This window comes from Solea senegalensis, linkage group LG4 (genome assembly GCF_019176455.1).
Source record: "Solea senegalensis isolate Sse05_10M linkage group LG4, IFAPA_SoseM_1, whole genome shotgun sequence".
Taxonomy (NCBI): domain Eukaryota; kingdom Metazoa; phylum Chordata; class Actinopteri; order Pleuronectiformes; family Soleidae; genus Solea; species Solea senegalensis.
In genome coordinates, this window is record NC_058024.1 from 8,358,194 (window position 1) to 8,380,133 (window position 21,940).

Sequence of the window (21,940 nt, forward strand, 5' to 3'; positions counted from 1 at the left end):
ACAGTTACCAACAACGTCATAATCCAAGCCTACTTCCATTCTGCCACGGGCTGTAGCAAAGCAGAAAGCCAATAATCAATCATACACACACACACGTGTTTGCACAGTAGTGGTAGTGAGGACACATAGACTTAATGCATTCCCTAGTCCCTTACCTTAACCTTAACCATCACAACTAAATGCCTAACTCCAACCCTTACCCTAACCTTAACCTAAACCCAATTACTGAAAACACCCTTTTAAGGGGTCACAGAATGTGAGGTCCTCACTTCCTGTGGTTTATAGCATTTTGGTCCTCACGAAGATACCCATACAAGAACACACACACTCAACGAGGACACATTCAGTTCTGTGACACGTCCTCAGAAGTCATTAACAGCTGATGCCACAAAGGTGAAGCTCTACCTGAGCTGAGCATCTTTCTTTATACTTATTTTTTATTTTATTTTTTTTTACAAATTTAAGATGCTCTAAAAGCAGAGTTGTGAGATCAAATTTACTGGCCGTTTTCAGGTTTATGAAGAAAAGGTAATGCACTGATTTACATTACATTACATGTCATTTAGCAGACGCTTTTATCCAAAGCGACTTACAATGGAATCGAGTACAATCAGCCAGGAGTGGAGTCGAACTTGCAACCGTTGCGACCATGATGTCTTTCACACACAGGGTACCAGTCTTAACCACTGGGCCACTCCACCCCGCTCATGACTTTTTGTTGATGTCATGAGCCTGGTGACGAACAAAGCCTCTGCAGTAATGTGTCGGCTGCAGATTCTCAAGAAAAGGGAAGGATTATATTGTATTTTATTATATGGTAGTCAAAAATGTACATAGAAATAGTTTGTCCACTTGACATTGGCTTGACAGTTCTGGGTTTGCATCTTGTTTCCCTCTGAGTCTGGGAGGGAGAAGGAGAGAAAAAAATTGATGTGGAGAGGCTGGAAGAAAAGAGGGACGGACTCTCATGTCCCACTTTGCAAACTCTTTGCAGCCTACACTGCCAAGTCAATGTAGCACCTATTCCTCCTCCCCTAAAGCTTTAAATAGCCCATTCTCCCTCAACAGAACAAAAACAGAAAAACACACAGCCTGCAGCACACGCTGCACCTCTGACTAAACATTTATTGTCCCTGTTGCCTTCTGCAATGTGCTTTGCATTCTTTCTGTGCATCTAAGTATAACTCGTTCACTACCTAGAAAAATTCTGTAAGTTGTAGAAATCGTTGCATCTGACGCATGTTTCAGTTAATTTGTGTGATAAACTTTCTATAAAAAAAAGGTGATTTTTTTTGGAAAGTATCAAATTAGTACTGAAAACTTCTGAATGGAAGTTTGAATGAAGTTTCTATGTGGGACTAGTTAATGGCCAAAAAAGTAAAAGAAGGAGAACATGTCATGGGATTGTTCCCACTGAAAAGATTAAAAAGGCAATTATTGGTTTTAATGCCTTTAAGAGCTTGCGGTGTTTCCAGTTTTAACTGCAGGCTCCAGCTTTTAGTATCAATCATCTCACTCATCTAATAAAGCAGGCAAAAATACTGTCCCACTTCTCCCCTCCTGCGTCTTTAAAGATGCAACTGTTTCTCCATCTGCCTGTTTTATAGATGATATAGAGTTTTCATTGATTTATACTTAGTTTGAATATGTTTTAATTGTGAAAAAGAGAGAAAATTGAACTGTTTCTAATTTTTGTTGACATTATTGGAATCAAATTCAACCAAATTTATTTTTACATTAATTCATTTTTAGGGGCCCAGCGTACGTCTTAAGTCGAAATACAAGAAACTACACTCACTGGTCATTCCCTTGGGTATTCCTGTATGTGTACCCAATCAAGGGTCCTGTGTTCATCTGATAATGCTGAGGTGAAAAGCAGGAGAGTGACATGGTGTCTATGCTGAATAATGAGGGAAAACAGAAACAACAGCATGATCTTAGCGTGTTTATGAGCTCAGAGACAAGCTTGTGATAAGCAGCTTCTTCACATGGACCATGTGTCATATGTCACACAAGATTGTAATTCCACCATCATATAATTGAGGTTGGTCTTACATCATTTATATTATACTGTTGACACACACACACTCACTGGCCACTTTATTGTCTTCTTTATACATTGGTTGTAACAAGTGGTTATCTGAGTTACCGTTGCCATATACAAACATCGACTCTGCATTCTGCGTGGCTCTTCACCATGCAGGCTCTCTTTAAGCTCTGCATGCTAAATTTACCCTCCGCCTGTTTGACGACCTATACATCCCACTGTTAGGTCATGACAGTGGGTATGTGTGGATGTGTGTGTGTTTGCAAAGAGGGAAAGCAGAAGGAGACGTTTGCTTAAATGTGCATCTGTTGGAGTCACAGAGGAGTCGGTGAGCTTTAAAGTCTTTACTGCACAAACTCACACCTAAACTTCCGGTGTCTGCCATGAGTCAACAATCTGCCTGTTACGTAAATCCTCAGAGGAGAGAGGGAGAACACGGGCACACCTGTGCCTCGTCTCTGTCTCCTCCCTGGCAGGTTTCACTTAACTAACTAAAGCACATACAGTTGTATAAACATTTAAATCACACCTAATCATGGAATTATGACTCACCCTGCATACGAATCTATCTGCTGCCTTTCCTATTTAGAGCGTCTTCATTTCGGCCAATATTTTACTTGTGTCATCAGGATGAGAATAGCTCAGTTGGCATGAATGAGGTTTTACCCTTGCTCATTTGTGTGCGGGCGGGTGGGGGATGAACACAAACATGCAGCGCGAGGTTGTAGATAATTTGAAAGCACTTGTGCTCAGTTTAGAAAAGAACAGATCTTCTTGGCTGCAGGAGACAAAGCTGCCACCTCTTCAGCAAAACCAAGCTCAAACCTCAAAAACGGCCCCCGCAGCCTGCCAGCCACGTGACCCCAGAAAGAAAAGAAAGAAAACCTCCCACCCCCCCCACACACACGAGACTATTTTACAGAAATCTAGGGCACTCTCTCGACAGCCATGCACATGCTTATATATGTGTACAAGAATTTGTCTTCTCAACTCAAGTGATCAACAGGTCTGCACAGAGGAACCCACTGTTGCTGCACGTTATATGAGACAATAATAACAATATAATAGTACTTCAGAAAACAAGGTTCCAAGTGCTTCACAGAAGAATTAGATCATAAAATACAAAGTTTGAAGAGTCAAAACTGTTTAATCATTTAAAATGATCACAGCTGATTATCGTCATTGTCCTCAACAAACTACTTACAACTCACTCTGTTATTGTGATATAATGTAATGTAAATGTAATCTAAAACACACAGAACTTACTTTACCTTACATTTTCTTTCAACTATTATAAATCCAGAGGTTGTGGGATGACTGGAAAGATGCTGGCTCCCCCTTGTGGCACCTCATAATAAATCACTGAGACTGTATGTTAGCGAGCTGGACAACATTCACAAGCTAGCCGTGGGGAATATTTACAATATTCCTCATTCACAATTATCTTAATGATGGAAATTCCCCACGATCAATTTACTGTGAGTGTATTTATTGTGATGTGTGGACTCCCCCTGGTGGCACTTTAAATTCAATCACTAGGACTGTATGATGGCATGCTAGACACTCACATGAAATATTAACAATTCTGCCCTTTCACAATTATTAAAATGATGGAAATTCACTAAAGTCAATTTATTGACAATTCTCTCAGAATAAACACTCAGTCATTAGTGCAAAGTGGTAATCTGAGCTAATCTGAGTGATAATCTGGTCTGTTTTAAAGTCTGTCTTTTTCTCATCTTGATGAGGGTTAGGGTTTGATATCAGTATTAAAAAAACATATTTTCTCACATTATAACCAGGCTTTAAATCCAAATCTTACAATATTATGTTATTTTGTTGATGTGACAAGGGCGTTTTTCATACTGTGCAAAAAAAAAAAAAGTATAAAGAAAGATGCTCAGCTCAGGTAGAGCTTCACCTTTGTGGCATCAGCTGTTAATGACTTCTGAGGACGTGTCACAGAACTGACTGTGTCCTCGTTGAGTGTGTGTGTTCTTGTATGGGTATCTTTGTTGCTAAAGAGATAAGGTGTGATGTTGCTGACTAGTTTACACTAATTGTCGTAATCTCAATATTGCCAATAAATGACCCCAGTATGTTACTATAAAGGGTTCAAACTGATATCGTGGTGGCATATATTTTGGATCTTTTAACAGCAAATTACTTTTACCTGGAGTTTGGCGCATTAAATGCTTCATGCTTTTATACCAGTATGATCAATTTGACCTAATGTTTGAAGGGGATGAAACATTAAAGGCCTGACTGTCACAGGCCTCCTTCTTCATTTGGGGAAATAAAGGCCACGGTCATTATGGTCATTACAGTCCGTACAGTCGTCAATATCGAGTGTGAGACTGCAGTCAATTTTCAAATATTTTTTTAAAGAGCACGTGAAATGTGGAAACATGGACTATAATAAATAATAAGATAAGATAACAGTCCTTTATTAGTCCTGCAGTGGGGAAATTTACATTGTCACAGCAGCAAAGACAGTAAAGATAGAGCTAATAAATAATAAACATGCATTACCAAGAAAGCATAGACAGATATTAACGATACTATAAAAAGTTAAAATAGAATGTATGTTATAGACATTCTATTTATTCAAAATAGGGCAGATGGGACCCCCCCCCTTCCACCGCCCCCTTCCACTTCTCTCTCTCAACAGCAGGTGGACGTCTCTCTCTCTTTCTCTCCCTCTCTGTCTTGCTGTTGAACATCACACCCTGCCCTCTTTTTTTATCCTCTCTCTCTTGTCTTTTTCCCTCTTTTTGCTTTATGTCTTTCTCTCTCTATCTTTACAGAAGGTGAACACCACTGCCTGTCCCCTCCCTCTCTCTCTCTCTGCCAAGTGAACGCCACAGTCGGTCCTCTCTCTCTCTCTTTCCTTATTCTCTCTCTCTTAGTCTTTACACCAGGTGAACGTCACAGTCTCTCTCTCTCTCTCTCTGTGTAAGGAGGGAGAGGGAGAGGGAGGGGGAGAGAGAGAGAGAGAGAGAGAGAGAGCGCGCGTCTCACTTCCTCAATCGACGGAATCAGTGAACGAAAAAACCACGAGGAAAAGAGTAACTTTGCGTGCGTCTGCTGCGGTGGAATAGAGCGAGCACTGAGGTGAGTGTCTGTCAGTTTCCTCTTCACTCGTTCTTCTCGTGCAATTTGTGTTTTTAACGTTCGCAAAAAAGTTACAGTTACTTCTTCTTACTCTCCTCCTCCTTTTTCTTCTTCTTCATCATTCTCTTCTACTTCTTCTTTTACTTCTTCTTCCGTAACAGTCGGCGCCGAAGTTAGCTTAACACCATTAACAGTCAGAGTGTGTGTGTGCGTGTGTGTGTACAGTAGCAACACTCCTTCCATGACTTAGTGACAGTGACAACCGTGTGCACCGTCGAATCTTACCGACCTCTGCTCGTTTACTGGAAATGAGAAACTAGACTTTATAAAACGCCACTGGTTCCCTTTTTTTATGGGCGAGTATAATTTGAGACCATGGTACGGAATCTGTGACTTGTCACAATTACGAAAAAACACCACATTCATCTGTCATGTAATGGCCTAACCCACGGGGTGGTGCTCAGCTGTGGCCATGGTGTCGTTGTGGAATTCCAGTTAAGGTCACAGAATCTCACGGGTCACAGAATACGGTAGAACAAGAGGAGAAGGAGGGATGAAGGCAGGTCTGAACAGCAAAAGATATACCGCGATATACGATATATCTCGATATAAAGCTAAATTTGAGGTATAATTGTTAGCTGACTTTTCTTATCTCAATGTTCCATGTAAATATAATATTTGGCTAAATGCCTCAACATTAGTACTGTAACAACCAAAAAAAAACAACCAAAAAAACATAACAGATGTTATATCATGATATGACAATATTCCAAAATTGTCTCAAGTCACAGTATTGATAAATGATCAATGTGTTGTCCAGCCCTGTATTCATTCGTGCTGTGGAAAGTCTAGTTTGTAACTGTGGCCAAAGACATCTGTTGTTCAGCAAACTGCTGCTCAACCACATCCTTCACAGGTAAACCTCCTACTTACTGAAAAAAGGGAAATGCACTGACTGATTCTCCGCTACGATGAATGAATAAAATAGTTTTGAGAAAAAGTCGTTTGTATGTGGCTTTCAGTGCCTATATTTAGAAATCAGGGCAACCCCAATTTAATGAATTTATCTGATAACATAACAGGTTAATAACAAATAATACACAAAACATCTTAAATGTTCAGTGTGTAAACCCTAAAATGTCCGAGGTATATTGACAGAAATTGAGTAAAAAATATTGTTTGTATAAGTGTTTTGTTTTTGTAGCATTAGAATAAACTTGGCATTTATTACTTGATTTATTGATTAGGGCAGCTGGTATAGTCATTTACCTTTTTAAACATCTCTCCTCCATTATTCAGTTATTTCAAATTACACTGTTGCGACATAGTTTCATATATGCTATTTTCTTTGCTCTTTCTTGTAAAGCAATTGCTTTTCTTTATTAAATCTGCTTTAATCAATGGATTTTAAGACTTCTTTAGTCTTATTTTATTGTTACTATGTTTGTTAATGCATGATAATGCCATAAGACAAATTCAGATTCTTCATTTAATACCATTTAATTATTGATGCTTATCCATAATACTTTTTAGATAACAAAATGGGTTTATAATGCACACCAAGTATTATAACATAATGACTTGATACTTTTAAAAAAATAATTAAAAAAATAAAGATGAGTAGGAAGTCAAGTGAAAGTCTGCAAGCATGCTGATGCTACTGAATGTAACAGATGGGACAAATCGAAACCTGCTCATGAACAGTTTGCTAGGAAATCAATCACTGCCCCACTCACAGTCACACCGTGTGTTTGCTATTGATGAACTCCCCAACATCACAGCTCACTGCAGCAGTGAGTTTGCATTTAATCATTCATCTGACTGTGTTTCCCTCCTTGTGTTTGTCTCTGGCCTCAGCATGGATAGTTCAGGATTGCAAAAAGCAGCTCTAGTGTTGAGCACTACATGCCTGTGTTTTGATCGGCAACATGTTGAGACTCGCTCTGCTTTTGCAGGACGGAAAAATACCTCCACTTATGCAGCTGCGGCTTTACAGAATCTGCAGAACTGAAAACACCAAAGTGGCAGGGAACCAACAAGCAGCAGAGGCACAATTTTGACACCATGGTTGTAGGTGTAGAACCAAGAAAGAGGATGTAGAGTGACATGGGAGTGTCTGTAGTTCCTGCCAGCACATGAAGTTGATGGGAGTTACCTCTTGCATTGAATACAGTATGTCTTGTCAAAAGAGTTGTGACATGTAAGCTCAGCAATGCCCAGTATGTAGGGCTACATTGATCTCTCACCAATATGCCACTATTGGCATATATTTCTTCCTTCATTACACAAAAGATGAAATAAAAAATACATTTTTAGACTGAAGTATCTATCCTCCACACAGAAACAGGTGTGTAAAAATGTTTAGTTCTCCTTCTCCTTATGGGTGTGGCTAAGTTTAAATGTCTTACTTTCCCTATTCATACCTGACTTTAATATCTGTCTGAGCTGAGATGTCCTGATCACAACTGGATGATTAACAATACGTGTAATATTATCTTATCTTATCTTATTATTATAATATTTGGAGGTGATTGTGGAAGCATGTGGCCACATACTTCACACTGTGTGTGTCCCAGCCTACAGTCAGTGACCTCCTACTCAGCTGACATCATCATCTGGCCTGCTACACTTCAAAATGAACTGAGAATACTTTGTTTCTGATGCCACAATATGAGCATTGACTGTCACATATGGGTTTTTCAGACATTTAGATTTTTCAGACATTTCACGTGAGTAAATCACACCTTGTTGTTGAGCTGGTGTGTTGATTCTGTCTTTACCTCTTTGCCTCTCTCACACACAGACATACACAAGCTGTCTAAGATAAAAAGACCCAAAATGCAGTTTGGAGAGAGCGATTTTAAGTGTTCAATGTATTGTGATGAACGTTTCAATGAATGTTTATTTAAGTTAAGTTAAGTTAAGTTAAGCAATTTTGTGCATAATTTTTGCACTGTTTTCTAAAGATAGTCTTCAGCCAAAGAAAAAACATGTTGCTTAACCTCTGCATATCATGCATGTGGATTCTGGTTATGAAAAGAGTGAAGGCAAAGTCATGGTTGAGCTGCAGCCAAATGTCTTACTGCTGCATAAGACAAAATGTGCAATATGACAACAGTGACTGCTTTATCTAGATCAATACCACCAGGGTAACACTGGGTTTGCCTATCTTTGACAGCAGGTGACCCTGGCACTTGTCACCATGGCTCCTTTCTTGAGGATCACCTTTAACTCGTATGAGTTGGGCGTCCTGCCCCCACTGGAAGATGCTCCCTTCTGTGCAATCAAGATGAAGGAGGCCTTGACAACTGGTAAAAACAAAATCACTGTTCTTTCTTTATCTTTGTTCTTTCTTTATCAGGAAGTGTCTTTCTAATGGTGAGACCAGACTACACATTATAACTACAATTATAGCCTGATGTGACAGACATAGGGTGTTGGGACACGTCAGCCAAAACCGAGGTGTAAGACGATGTTGCATGTTTCCATCACCTCAGTTGATGTTGAACATTGAGTGCTCTACACATTCAAAAGTAACAAGCACCTTCAAACAAAATGGTGAAGTGGAAAGTGGATTGATTAAGTTACCTAAAGTTCTTTTCTCGCAACTAAACTCAGCAAGTATCACTCATGCTGCTTTTGCCATTGTTTGTTTACAATACTCTCTCAGTGTTGACTCTCCCCATGGTCCATCCCCTGTCAGGTGTGATGTCTGGTTGGGTTTGTGTAGTCTGTCATGCCTTTGACCATAGTAATAGATCAAATTGTGTAGTTTGACCTTGGCATTAAGCTTTCTCATCATTCTTATTTTCTGCACTGTAATAATAACAATATTTAAATTGTTATTGACTGCTAACTAAACACGTTTGTCCATCGTCCCTCTGTCTCTCTGCCTTCTCTAAGAACGAGGTAAGACCCTGGTTCAGAGGAAACCTACCATGTACCCAGCATGGAAAGCTAGTTTTGATGCGCACATCTACGAGGGTCGTGTGCTTGAGGTATTGCTGATGAAGACAGCAGAAGAGCCTCTGGCTGAAGTCTCTGTCGGTGTGTCTGTCCTTGCCGAGCGCTGCAAGAAAGCCAACGGACGTGCGGAATTTTGGGTATTATGTTTGAAATTTTTCCTCTGTTTTTTTTCCAAACTGATGTTTTTGGTTGGCCAAGTGTAACTTTGTGTTTAACTGTGTGTTCAGGTTGATCTCCATCCTTCTGGGAAAGTAATGATGGCAGTGCAGTACTTCCTGGAGGGAGCGGATACAGGTGAATATAACTAAAATGAAAACAGTTATTTTTTCTTTTATTTCTTTACCTTTTTGTGAATGTTTGTATGCTAATCTGTATGACTTTTTGGAGCTGTTGCTCTGTGTACTTCACTGCCTTAATACTTATTACATACACAGTATATATTTTTACTCACTAGGGGGTCACTTAATCAAAACAGTACAAAAAGACGTATTCTTAGGAAGTTTTCTTCTTGTTTGGTTACCTGTGTGCGTTTTCACTTTACAGTGAAAGCTTTAGCGGCAAAACACGCACGCAAATAACAATGACTAGTCATGATCCATTAGTGACAGTTACAAACTACAGACTACTACTGGTCAACTAGTAGTACCATTACCTTGAGTAAAAATACAGATTTCTATAGATTTAAAAACTACTGAAAACATTATGACTCAACAGTATTTTTAAGATTAGCCCTTTCATTTTTAGATATTTTAATACAGAAATGTTACACATTATATATATGTAAGTATTAAAGCAGTCTATGATTTCAACTCTTTAACAGTGTTCAATTTTTTTTACCACTGCTATTCCGATGCTGCCCATACAAAATAAAAGTATCATAAAAAAATAATAATTCTGTCTTGTAACTTAAGAGTTAATCAAATACTGTATTGATTGAGCACCGTCTGTAGTGCCCCAACCAGTTTGACTAATTTATATTCTGAAGTTTTCATGCTTGTCATTCCTGTCATTCTAGTTCAATGATCCAACCGTGGAGTTTTTGGGACAGAAAAACACTCCTTTTAGTTTATTTTCATCAACCCATAGATTATCATTAAGGCTAATAATTTGTGACATCCTGTTGAAAAAAATTGCTTTGTTTTTCCAGTGTCTGGAGTATTATGATCTGTGTTTCTCTGTGTATCTCGAAGAGAGGAAGCAGGACGCAAAAGAGGAAGAGGCACCTACTCTGAACCGCAGACGAGGGGCAATCAAACAAGCCAAGATCCACTTCATAAAGAACCATGAGTTCATTGCCACGTTCTTCAGACAGCCCACTTTCTGCTCCGTCTGCAGAGAGTTTGTTTGGTAAGTGAGGCCTACATTTTAGCCTCATGTAAACAAAACTTAAAACTGTAAGGCAGCTGAACTCACAACCACTGATTTACTCTCTTTGATAACCTTTTTGCAAAAATCAATGAGGTCAACTTTCCCATTAAGTTGCAATACCTTTCTTGGACAAAGAAGTATCAGATAATGTCATCTGCTGAGAGGATCTTCAGTAATCTGCTTTCAAGCCCATCCTGGTCTCATCACAAAGGAAGCTTGCTTGAAAAATGAAACTGTGATAAACAAATCCTCTTGGGTGTCCTCCAGCTGTTCATTATTACCAGGATTAATCAGTAAACCGTTAACGTGATCAAAGAATGATTCCTCTCTCTGCTTCTTTCTCCTACAGGGGGCTCAACAAACAAGGCTATAAATGCAGACGTAAGTGTTATGTGTGAATTATGTGTGTAATACATTTTAATTTTGTCACTGTTGCCAGTTAAGATATGATGTTCACATACAGAATCAGAGTATGCTGATATTTCTTTATTTTTTTTTAATCAGAATGCAATGCAGCCATCCACAAGAAATGCATAGACAAGATTATTGGCAGATGCACCGGTACTGCTGCTAACAGTCGGGATACTATGGCAAGTAACACACATTTCTGTAGTACACTTTTGTGAAGTGTCTTTCCTCAACAATGTAAACAATGGTGCTTATTTAATTGAATTAATGGGTCAGAGTTTGAATAGATACCGTCTAGGGTCCACATCTCTTTTCAGTGATCATCAGCATTGGTCAATAAAGACATTGAAGACTAAATGACCCAGATAACCGCAACATGTGATCATGAACAAACACCCACACAATGGGAGAGGCATTTTAAATAGTGAGGAAAGACCTGGGGTGAGGAACATGTAACATTATATTCTGGAGCGTGGTCACAGTGGAGACCCAGAAATGATCAGGTGCAGAAGGGCTGTAAGGCGTCCCAGGCCATGTATGTGGATTCCTTCACCAGTTACACCTGGAGATGTTGATGATGAACCATTTTTGTTCACACAGTTCCAAAAGGAGCGCTTTAAGATTGACATGCCGCACCGCTTCAAGACCCACAACTACATGAGTCCCACCTTCTGCGACCACTGTGGAAGTCTGCTGTGGGGTATTGTCAAACAAGGCCTGAAGTGTGAAGGTACTGTGCATACAGTGTTTGACTAAATGATTGCTGAGCTCAAAGTGTTTTCCTTTAACATTATTTTCTTTCTTTTATTATGTTTGTAGATTGTACCATGAATGTTCATCACAAGTGTCAGGATAAAGTCGCCAACCTTTGTGGTATCAACCAGAAGCTACTTGCTGAAGCACTGACACAAGTCAGCCAGGTGAGTTCATGGAGACATTAGTTTCAGTCCTTTTAATGCATTTTCAGATCAATTGTCTTTTTAAGTGTTCAAGTCAGTATAAAGTCTTAGAATTGCCTTACTTGGTGTTAGGTGCTAAATGAGTGAGCTCAGCAGCAAAAGCAGGCAATAATAGCAATAATTTCAAGGGACTTAGGTCTGGGTCATACTTTCCAAATTCCATGAGCTGCTTGGAATCTCTGCATGGCTGCGGTTTGATTCATACTGAAATAGGGGTCTGTGTCAGTCTAACATTCTCCTCATATGTACTTAATTTCATTAAAAGTAGTGGCTCTTTCTTAACAGGAGTTTGCATAGGTACTTGCAAATGTCCTCGCATAATCTCAAGCACAATGTCCATGCTTTCATCTTGTTTGTTGTCTCTTTTGACTAAAACAAGTGTGCACCACCAACTAGACTGGAAAGTGTTGTGCTACAGGGAGCATGCACAGTTGGTGTGTATGGAATGCATAGTCTCAAACTGTAGGTGTACTTGCATTTGTTTGTCCCATAAGACCTCTGTAGACACATGAACGTAGAGACACTTTTTGTAACATGTTTTGTTGATGAACACCAGAGATGACGATGTTAGGGGTGTGCAGAGCGGGGGGATGAGGCTTCAAGACAGGTAGACATGTAGATGAAGGAGAGGCTTGTGAGGACAGTGATCATTTTCATCTGTGGACTGTCACACACAGAGAGGGAAAAGCAGCTCCAAGCAGTTTACTACAGGGAGCGGCAGTAACATTATTATTGGTATACTATTCAGTGGAAAATACTCTATCTTACTTTTGAAAAGGATAAGCACTTAATATGTTTGAATGCCTTTCCCACATGGGTTTATATTACACTAATGTATGCAATATACTAAGATGTCTGGAGGACGGTGTGAAGTGTATTTCTTCAAACAAGAGTGTGTTACTGAAGCACAATATTAGCAAAAATACAAGACACAACTATTTAATTTACGATGATTAATGTAGAAAGACTTGAACATATTTTATGTACAATTAAAACATTCTGATGTAGATACATTATTTATTATGGTCTTCCAAAAGACTGTGAATTTTTACCATTATTTCCTTTTCCACTGGTCAGATTCATCTGACAATCTCACAATTTCACAAATCCCAGGTATAAAATGTTAGAGGCTCTTGTTTGGAATTCAATTCGCAAACAAATACAGTATGAGTGTGATGGTTTTTGTCCCACTCTAAAAGTCATTTTGAGACAGCCATGCAAATATCCAGATGTTGAAACAAACAACAGGTTATGTTGTCAACTCTGAACGTCACTATATTTTCATATTACCTCAAGTCCATTTTAGCCCTAAACCCAGTTTTTATATGAGGCTGTTTGTAACATTAATCCCAACACATAGACAAGTCCAAACACAAACACAGAATACAGGATATCTGTTGACTACACTCAGTCACTGATGTATTATTATCACTTGATTGATTAAGCCGATGATTAACAATAGACTACCTCTGTAGTGTAACCATCAGACTGAGTGTCACATTTATCCACCCACACTGTGACACCTAACCGGACCTCAACAGTAACCCGAGCCTCCTGTCCTGGTGTGTTTAAGGACAGACCTGTTGTGGAACTCCCAGTTCTCTACCCCACTTTTACATGCTATGTTTACAAACACATGTATATTGTTTAGGGGAGAGATGGGTCATACAGTACATATAGACATACAAACGTTGCTAAAAGGAAGGATCTGACATGTGCTTTCATTACTTGAACATATCTACATGGGTAACCATTTCTAGGAAACTGTTCATGTGGCTGTTTCATGCTTCATTTTTGGTTTTCTTTCTTTATTCCCTCAGAAATCGTCCACCCGCCGTTCAGATCCAAACCTGCCTAATTTGCCAGATATTGGAATCTATGACGAAGTTAATAAACTTGCTGGATTGGAAATCAATGGTCAGTGAGTATTTCTGTGCATGTGAATATGAACGGCTTTAGTTGTGATTACACTTGCAAAACCATTATCCCGGTGCTGAGTGAATTTACAAAAAAGTATTTAGGAAGTCACTTATACTTTTCATGCGTGTTTGGCTGTTAGATGGATCTGCCTATGGCAGACTGTGGGAGGGATCCAGTCCTCGGCCTCAGTCGCGTATTACCCATCTGACCCGCATCAATGTGGACAACTTCATCCTCCACAAGGTTTTGGGGAAAGGCAGCTTTGGCAAGGTACGATGCAACCACGTCAGTGTGAATCTAACTGTGTGACCAAGTTCAAAGTTCAGACTTCATGGGTGTGAACCTCACTCCCAACATTTCTTGATTTTGTCATCTATTACCTCCAGTTAAAAAACAACATAACAAAACAATCTGTAAGCCAAAAATTATATCTGTAAACAAAATACACAATATATAAAATTTGAATGGGGATATTGTGGATGGCGTTTAATTTCAATCTAGGATAATTTTCAGGATAAAGTGTGACATACAATATTTTGTATTTAGGAACGAGAAACTCTTAGTGAAATCCACATATCCTCCCACATAACTACACTGGAATACAAATGTGGTAACATGGAAAACACAATAGCCACCAAATAGAACTAATCAACTCTAATTGAAATGAAATATACAGAAAATTCAAATGTGACTCATGTGTTTACATTTCTCAGTTGTTTTAATTAAAACACAGGGGTGAAAATGTATAGACTTTATATTTAACTTTATATATTAGATGATCTAATATGACAACAGTGAGGTTGAGATTGTTCGTTTGATGTGTGAAGTAAATGTCCGTATTTTCAGTTTTGTCTTTTTGCTTAGTTGATGTGGGTTGTATATATATTAAAAAAAAATCACATTTTAACATAACAACAACAACACTCCAGTCAACACAGCTGTCATAACTATGACTGAAAGGTAGGTGTTTGATCAAACAGAGCTGCAGGCACTCACACAGACCCACACCTCCACCTTCCTGAACCCAATTGACTGAACCCAGTAATTACACTCAATCCAAAATTCAGTGCCCCTGAACGGACCATTAAAGACAACAACAAACTTTAGCATTAAAAATGGTTACTGCAATCCCAACTCAAACCGTTGTAGTGTGGTTGCCAAAGTTTCTGTGTTTGAAACACAGAAAAAAAGGAACTGTTTTTGGGAGTGGTAGTGAGGCTTTTTAGGTTTGGTAATGTTCTTCATTTCCAATCCATAGCTGCAGTTCGCTGTGTTTGAATCTGCTGGCTGCTGTGGGCTGTGTCATGGTGTGGGTAGTGATGGGTGGGACAGCAGAACACAGCACCAAGCCAAATAATAAATAGATCTTGTGGGCCACAAATGCAGGAGTTTCAATTTGACATGTATCCTTAATCTCTGATACCATATCATGTTCTTTTTATGACTTATTATAATACATTTCTTACATATGACCCCTTTTACAGCAATACTGGTATCAACAAGAAATCAACACTGATGATGTATCAATGAAAAATGACCCACGCTGGAAAGAGCAATAACATCATAGCAAAACAACTTCCCTCTCCTTCCACAGGTTCTTCTAGCAGAGCTGAAAGGTCACGGCGAGTACTTTGCTGTGAAGGCACTGAAGAAAGACGTAGTGCTGATGGATGATGACGTGGAGTGCACTATGGTAGAGAAGAGAGTCTTGGCTTTAGCCTGGGAAAATCCCTTTCTCACACACCTTTACTCCACCTTCCAGACCAAGGTAGTCCCCCTTTCTTCCCACAGCCACATGTTTCTGCATGCTACATAATAAGCTTGGAGTATATCCTTAATACTGAAGTAATACTTGTTTACAGGAGCATCTGTTCTTTGTGATGGAGTATCTGAATGGAGGAGACTTGATGTTTCATATTCAAGAGAAAGGGCGCTTTGAACTCTATAGAACCACGTGAGTTTTTCCTGACCCATGGACATAAATATCATACAACACAAAACCTGACATTGTTACTGAATGCTCATATTTGTGTAGCTGCACAGAAACTCTCACATAAACAATCAATGAGCTGATGTAAAGCAGAGACTCATAAAGAGCAGCCTATGTGTACTCTCTCCCTTTGTCACTCACTTTGTCTCTCTCCCAATATGTTTTTTTTTTTCACATTATATATTATATATATATATGAACCCTGATGGACTAGGGCTGGAATGGCATCCATTAGCTGCTGCTCACTAACCAGGTGACCTTGTAAGGAGTGAGCAGCTCTTAGTGTACACATTGTAAGCATAAGTATCAGTTACTTCCACCCACCACAACACTCATTGTTCTGTGGGAACACCTCCAAAAAAGTGCAGTAACTCTAGTAACATTACGTTTTCTAAAGTCCAAATCTTTGTGGTTATTGTGTTAGATGCAGCAAATATGCAAAACTCATGTTATACTAATTTTTCCTTGGACAAGAACTGTAGTATTTTGATGGTCTTTTACTTCGATATGTGCATGTATTTTACTTATTCAGAGCAGAAATGCATTCCTTGGTTTGACTGCAAGTAGCAGATCAGTAATAATAAAATTAATTACCACGAGTGCTATGTAAGGTTAAGAAAATGACTTGACTCCGTTTTGAATGAGTGTTCTGCTTTGTGTGCTACTGTTTTGAGTGTGAACAAATGGTGGTTGTGTGCCGATGTTATGCAGTCTGCATGTACATCTCCTGTAGTTAAACTCGTGTCTGCCTCCTCTCGATGTGTGAGATGACAGGAGTTATTCTCGACTTGGCAAACACAGACACCTGATCTTGTGTTGGCATCCACATAAATCCTCCTCACTCTGTGACTTGTATTTAGGATGGGTGGATTGATAGATTATCCCACATTGAGTAAGACAGAAACAGGGCTGCTTCATCATCTCAGAGAGTTTGCACGTTTGTTTGCATATATGTTTAAATGTAATAAATGAGGTTTTTGTGCTGCTGCACAAGCTGTTACAGTGGAGCTGTATCTCCTGGATTTAGTTATGTAATGTTTTTCCTTAGCTGAGTGGACTGCAGAGTTACTGTTAGCTCAAAGTCTCAGCTCCTCTAGTCACTCCTGCTACACCAGTGTTGTAAAGATTTCCATCAGACCATCATCTGTCTTCTTCACATACTGAAGCAGGACCAAGTTACATTTTCCTTCTTTAAACCATACATACATAGACTTCCTTTTACATTGTAGTGTTTTAGGGTGGTTTAGATGTGAATGTGTTCACTTTATAACTCATTCTGTAAAAGTTTGGTAAGTAAAAGATTGAGTAAAAGGTTTTCTTAAGAATAGGTCAATTGTGTAGTAATTAGTGATATCTAATAGTGAGACTGCAGAATGCAACAAATGAGGACTCATCCTTTTCCATTTACTTATGCAGGCAGAGCTGGATCTTCCATGTTGACATAATAAGCTTTTCCTGCTGTAGAAACACGTCAGCTCAAGATGGGGGCCTCCTTAAATCAAGCTCAAGTACATAGAAGGCTTGGTTTAAAGGCTACATAACCAAATTGTTTTTATTTCAGAGCGATTATACACTTACAGACATATTCATATGGGTAGTTTATTCCACTCTAAATGTTACACACTGGATCTTTAAGTCCTCATAAGTTGGTAATACAGAGAACAACCTGCTACTGGGTTAAAGCAGAGGTTACTCTTACCCTTTGGACTCAGTAGTTTCACCTGAGACACATGACAGGAGAAGCAGGTCGGAGGGATAGGCTAATCTTTCAGCTCTGAGCAGTTCTCAGGTTTCACACTATGAAAGTGTTATTCACCTGTCTCCTGCTACATACAAATGTCCCCCTTAATAATTCAGCTCTACACTGAAATAAGTTTGCAGTGGCAACAATGTTGAGTGGCCAGCTCAGTAGTGAGCAGATTTGTAGGGTTCCACCAGAGATAAGTAGTGAATATAAACAGTACTGATGTCTACCGTCTCCTCTGTCTTTGTCTTTCCAGGTTCTACTCGGCTGAGATCATTTGTGGTCTTCAGTTTTTACATTCCAAAGGGATCATCTACAGGTCAGAGCAAACTGCTTAATTACATTTAAACAGACAAATCATACAACACACGTAGGACCATACTTTTTTATTTCTCTACACCAAAAACTATATCCCCCCTTGATTTCAGTTTAGCTGCAAGTGTCATGTGAAAATAGAGTTTCTAAACTTGCTTGGTTAGATAATCCCACGCATTCTGACACCTCTTCTTCTCTGAAAGTTTCATTGTGACTGTGTGGTAGTGCTGCGGTGGTGAGAGGGGACTGTTAAGAAAACTGTCCTTGTGGCTTCATTCCAGATATCATTGAAACATGTATCCTGTGGAGCGAAGTGTGATTATATCTGTTTATTGTTGAAAAATAAACTTATGAAAAGTGCAACTGTTGCATAATCACATGAGAACATACTGAATGTTTTCTAATACTTTCTATCCACTGTTCATCAACACAGTCAGTGGACTAAATTTTCACTATAATGAATTCCCAGATTACACAATTCATTCTATGTGAGAGTAGCCTGACCATCTTTGGATTTTTAACTGTTGTTCAGACTAAACAAAACATGACATTTGACAATATAACCTTGCGCTTGGTCAGGAAAATAATGAAATAATATTGTCTCATTATTTTCTGTTGTCTGTGTTTATAGAGACCAATAATTAGTTAAAAAAAGATAAGGGACCCATATTCCCAAGATTATATAAATTAAAGAACCCACACACTTACAAAACAGAGGGAAAAAAACACTACATTTGAATTATATTTGTTATTTTTCATTGTATTCATTGCAGAACCAGTAAAAGAGTAGAGCCAGGAAACAATGAGGAATACAATCAACAAACAATGAACTATAGTGAATCCAGTACAGTGAAGGGGATCTAAGCATTCCGGCTTTTGATTCAAATTCGAGACTGTATTTAATTTTGAGAAATGCTCCTCTCCCTGATTCTTCATCATTCTTCATCAAACTTTGTTTATAAAAAAAGAATCAGCAGTGGAATTCAGCTGGCCTACTACAGGTCTACACAATCTCTTATTTTGTTTTACCAAAAAAAAATCCTTATTCATCTGTATTTTAATATAAAAATTATCACACAGTCCAAAGGGTGTTCCTTTGGAGCTCTGGAGTGGGGCCTGTCTCCCTCTATGCATTTGTGAACCTCTGGAATAAGTGATTATAAATGTCAGTTGTAGTACTTCTCAGGCAAACCTCAATTCGATACCACATTTTGATTTTCAAATCGCAGGAACAAACATGTAACCAGCGTCTGACTGGAAGTCAAAATCTCAACTTGAGGAAATTAGATAAACTTTGCCTCTAAACTGATTGTAAGTTATGAGTCATTAGGGTCACAAAGAGTTCATCAAAACTTACTGTATATGCATTAGGTGGCATTCCGAAGTGATAAACACTAAACAGTAAATTGTTTTATTTCCAGAGATCTTAAGTTAGACAATGTGATGTTGGATCATGAGGGACACATAAAGATCGCCGACTTCGGGATGTGTAAGGAGAACGTGTTTGGAGAGAATCGTGCCACGACATTCTGCGGCACTCCTGACTACATCGCTCCTGAGGTGAAATGCTTCACACTTGGAGACGCTCTCCTGCTCTGATATGTTGAAATATCAAAAAGATTAATGTTTATCATCTTGCATGTAATTAATACATTTTTTTTATAATGAATCCAGATCCTGCTGGGACAGAAATACTCTTTCTCAGTTGACTGGTGGTCATTTGGAGTGTTGCTATATGAGATGCTGGTCGGACAGTCGCCTTTCCATGGAGATGATGAGGATGAGCTGTTTGAGTCAATCCGCATGGATACTCCTCACTATCCTCGCTGGATCAACAAAGAGGCCAAGGACCTGATGGAGAGGGTCTGCACTTTACTCCCTATACTAATACATCTTGTCTTATGTTGCCATTTCTCCTTATTGGAGTGTGTTTTATACAAGGATGACTTCAAAAGGTTTTCACCTACAAAACTTCACAGGAGAAAATTCTTACATTATTTTTCAACATTGCCTCCTTTAACGTCATATTACTTGGTCCACTGATGGTCAAACTTTGCTCTTGGAAGAAGGTCACATCTTAAGCCTCCATATTCTGCTCAACAGCAGGGATGACACCATCATCAGTCTGAAAATGGCAACCCTACAGATGGGGTTTGGGTAGAGAAACCGACAGAAGTTAGAAAGTGCAGGTTTGGCTGAGTATAAGATTTACAATTTAAAGCCACTGCTTCTGCCATCTTCTTGTCCATTGTTCTGTTTTCCTCTCACCCACTGAATTTAAAAGTGTGACTTGTAAAGAAGTGACTACAGATATGTGAGTTTTTATGGACAGTGATACAAGTTATTCTAGCCCAAACAATTCTGCCCCAAAACGTGTCATGGCTCTGAGGCTGAGACCTTTTTGAAGTACCCTTGCATCTGTTTGATTGTTTTTATAGCTATATTTCTATCGCACTATTCATTCAATCCCTGTAGAACAGTGACAGTGCTGTGTTTTATGTTCTAATGTTGCACGTTACTTTGTTTCTTGCAGTTGTTTGAGAGAGACCCCACTCGCAGGCTAGGAATCGTGGGTAATATTCGTTTACACCCCTTCTTCAAAGCCATTAACTGGCAGGCCTTGGAGAGGAGGGAGGTTGAACCCCCCTTCAAACCGAAAGTGGTATGTATGTCTATGGTTGTGGTGTCATACAGCTGTAATCATTTTATGGCTTGTTTTATTATTTAGCTGACATATGTTTAATTGCAGAAAGCACCCAACGATTGCAGCAACTTTGATCGGGAGTTCCTCAGTGAGAAGCCTCGGCTCTCTTACAGCGACAAGAACTTCATAGACTCCATGGACCAGTCAGCTTTCGCTGGTTTTTCATTCATCAACCCAAAGATGGAGCACATTTTAGAAAAGTAACTGTTCTTATGACAATCAGACTCGGGTCACGTCTCTACTGTTTATGAGATAGTTCACTTACTCTGTCACAGAGAAGTGAGCTGACCCACATCCAGTATTTGTGTGAACTTATCTCAAGCACAAACTATTCTTCATGGGTACGTTTAGAAAAAATAAGAGTAGAAATAAGTCCTTGTACGGTACATGTTAATTTTATTGTATTTGTGTGCATGCTAATTATTTGTTTAGGTTGTAAAGGCCTGTATGAATAATAATTTTATGGCTGGAGGCTGAAAAGCTTTCACTGTAGCCATTCTGCATCTCTTTTTGGTCAGTTCTGTCAGTTCAACTCAAGTGGTATTGAATACTTGTGAACAGGGAAAGAAACAGAAGAATAATTTGTACTGTACACTTCAAATGTAGATTGTGTTAATGAGGTGACAGCATGTAAAGAAAGAAACCCCATCTATGTTCGTTGTTGCCTAATTGTGAATGTATGATTTCTTGCCTTGGATTGGATGAATGTCTTGCAGAAAAAGAACTTGTGGTTGTCTGGTTGACTGAACAGTGCCATGTAAAGATCAAATGTAAACAGAGCTACAGCTGTTTGTAAATGTCCGACAGGGTCAGGGATGGATTGTGTGCAGTCGGGGGTGCAAAAATGTTAGTAATGGTACGCGACTGTAAACAATACGCAGGAAGTCACTAAAATGCTGTGTAGATAATATGCATATGTACAGTATGTTGATGTAACATGTTTATTGGTTCACTCAGGATGTACCTTTTGCTTTTTTTTATTTTTACTCCATCTTTTACATCTGATTAAAATACATCAACTCTCAAGTCTGATGTTTATTGTTTTAAGACTCCTGCTGTCGCTTCTAGATTTATATCTTTATCCCACAGAAAATTAAGTTCCTAAACATGGACGACTATTACGGGGTCACATGGTTCATTGTTGATGTGCTGTCTCCGTTTCTCTTCTCATACGAAAGTTAAAATCGACGAGCTAACACATGGAAAATTAACAGCGTGTATAATATCTACATTTCCTGGCCTTCTCGTACCGTAAAGACTGGAGGAGTTACGCCAGTTGAAATATAAATGCTCCGTCAAAACGTGGCAGTTATCAATGATTTATGGAAATGGAGTCCGGACCGGAGTACTACAGGTAGAACTAATATAATGTACTTGGTAGTACTACTATATATATATGTATATG

The 21,940-nt window shown here is 39.0% G+C and overlaps 1 protein-coding gene across 3 annotated transcripts; it reads left to right on the forward strand.

Annotated features, from left to right (window-relative positions):
* Positions 1 to 4,950: 4,950 nt before the first annotated feature.
* On the forward strand, positions 4,951 to 21,561 carry prkcda (protein kinase C, delta a). 3 transcript variants are annotated; one of them, XM_044023680.1, is made up of 18 exons: positions 4,951 to 5,161; positions 8,340 to 8,472; positions 9,065 to 9,264; positions 9,355 to 9,421; positions 10,318 to 10,474; positions 10,845 to 10,876; positions 11,000 to 11,085; positions 11,504 to 11,633; positions 11,723 to 11,823; positions 13,683 to 13,779; positions 13,922 to 14,052; positions 15,377 to 15,550; positions 15,645 to 15,736; positions 17,773 to 17,835; positions 19,253 to 19,391; positions 19,506 to 19,694; positions 20,365 to 20,493; positions 20,581 to 21,561. In XM_044023680.1, exons 2-18 carry the CDS (start codon positions 8,364 to 8,366, stop codon positions 20,737 to 20,739), a joined length of 2,055 nt encoding a protein of 684 aa, XP_043879615.1. In that variant the 5' UTR covers positions 4,951 to 5,161; positions 8,340 to 8,363; the 3' UTR covers positions 20,740 to 21,561. The 3 variants fall into 3 exon arrangements, with proteins under 3 accessions (XP_043879615.1, XP_043879616.1, XP_043879617.1); XM_044023681.1 differs by having other exon boundaries at positions 8,343 to 8,472; XM_044023682.1 differs by lacking the exon at positions 4,951 to 5,161 and adding an exon at positions 7,142 to 7,333.
* The last annotated feature ends 379 nt before the right edge of the window (positions 21,562 to 21,940 follow it).

Bases quoted from the DNA above. Each gene is read 5' to 3' on its own strand.
- prkcda (XM_044023680.1), top strand. From the start codon at position 8,364: ATGGCTCCTTTCTTGAGGATCACCTTTAACTCGTATGAGTTGGGCGTC. The intron at 9,265-9,354 runs GTATTATGTTTG...CTGTGTGTTCAG, and splicing joins ACGGACGTGCGGAATTTTGG to GTTGATCTCCATCCTTCTGG. The intron at 13,780-13,921 runs GTCAGTGAGTAT...TTTGGCTGTTAG, and splicing joins TGCTGGATTGGAAATCAATG to ATGGATCTGCCTATGGCAGA.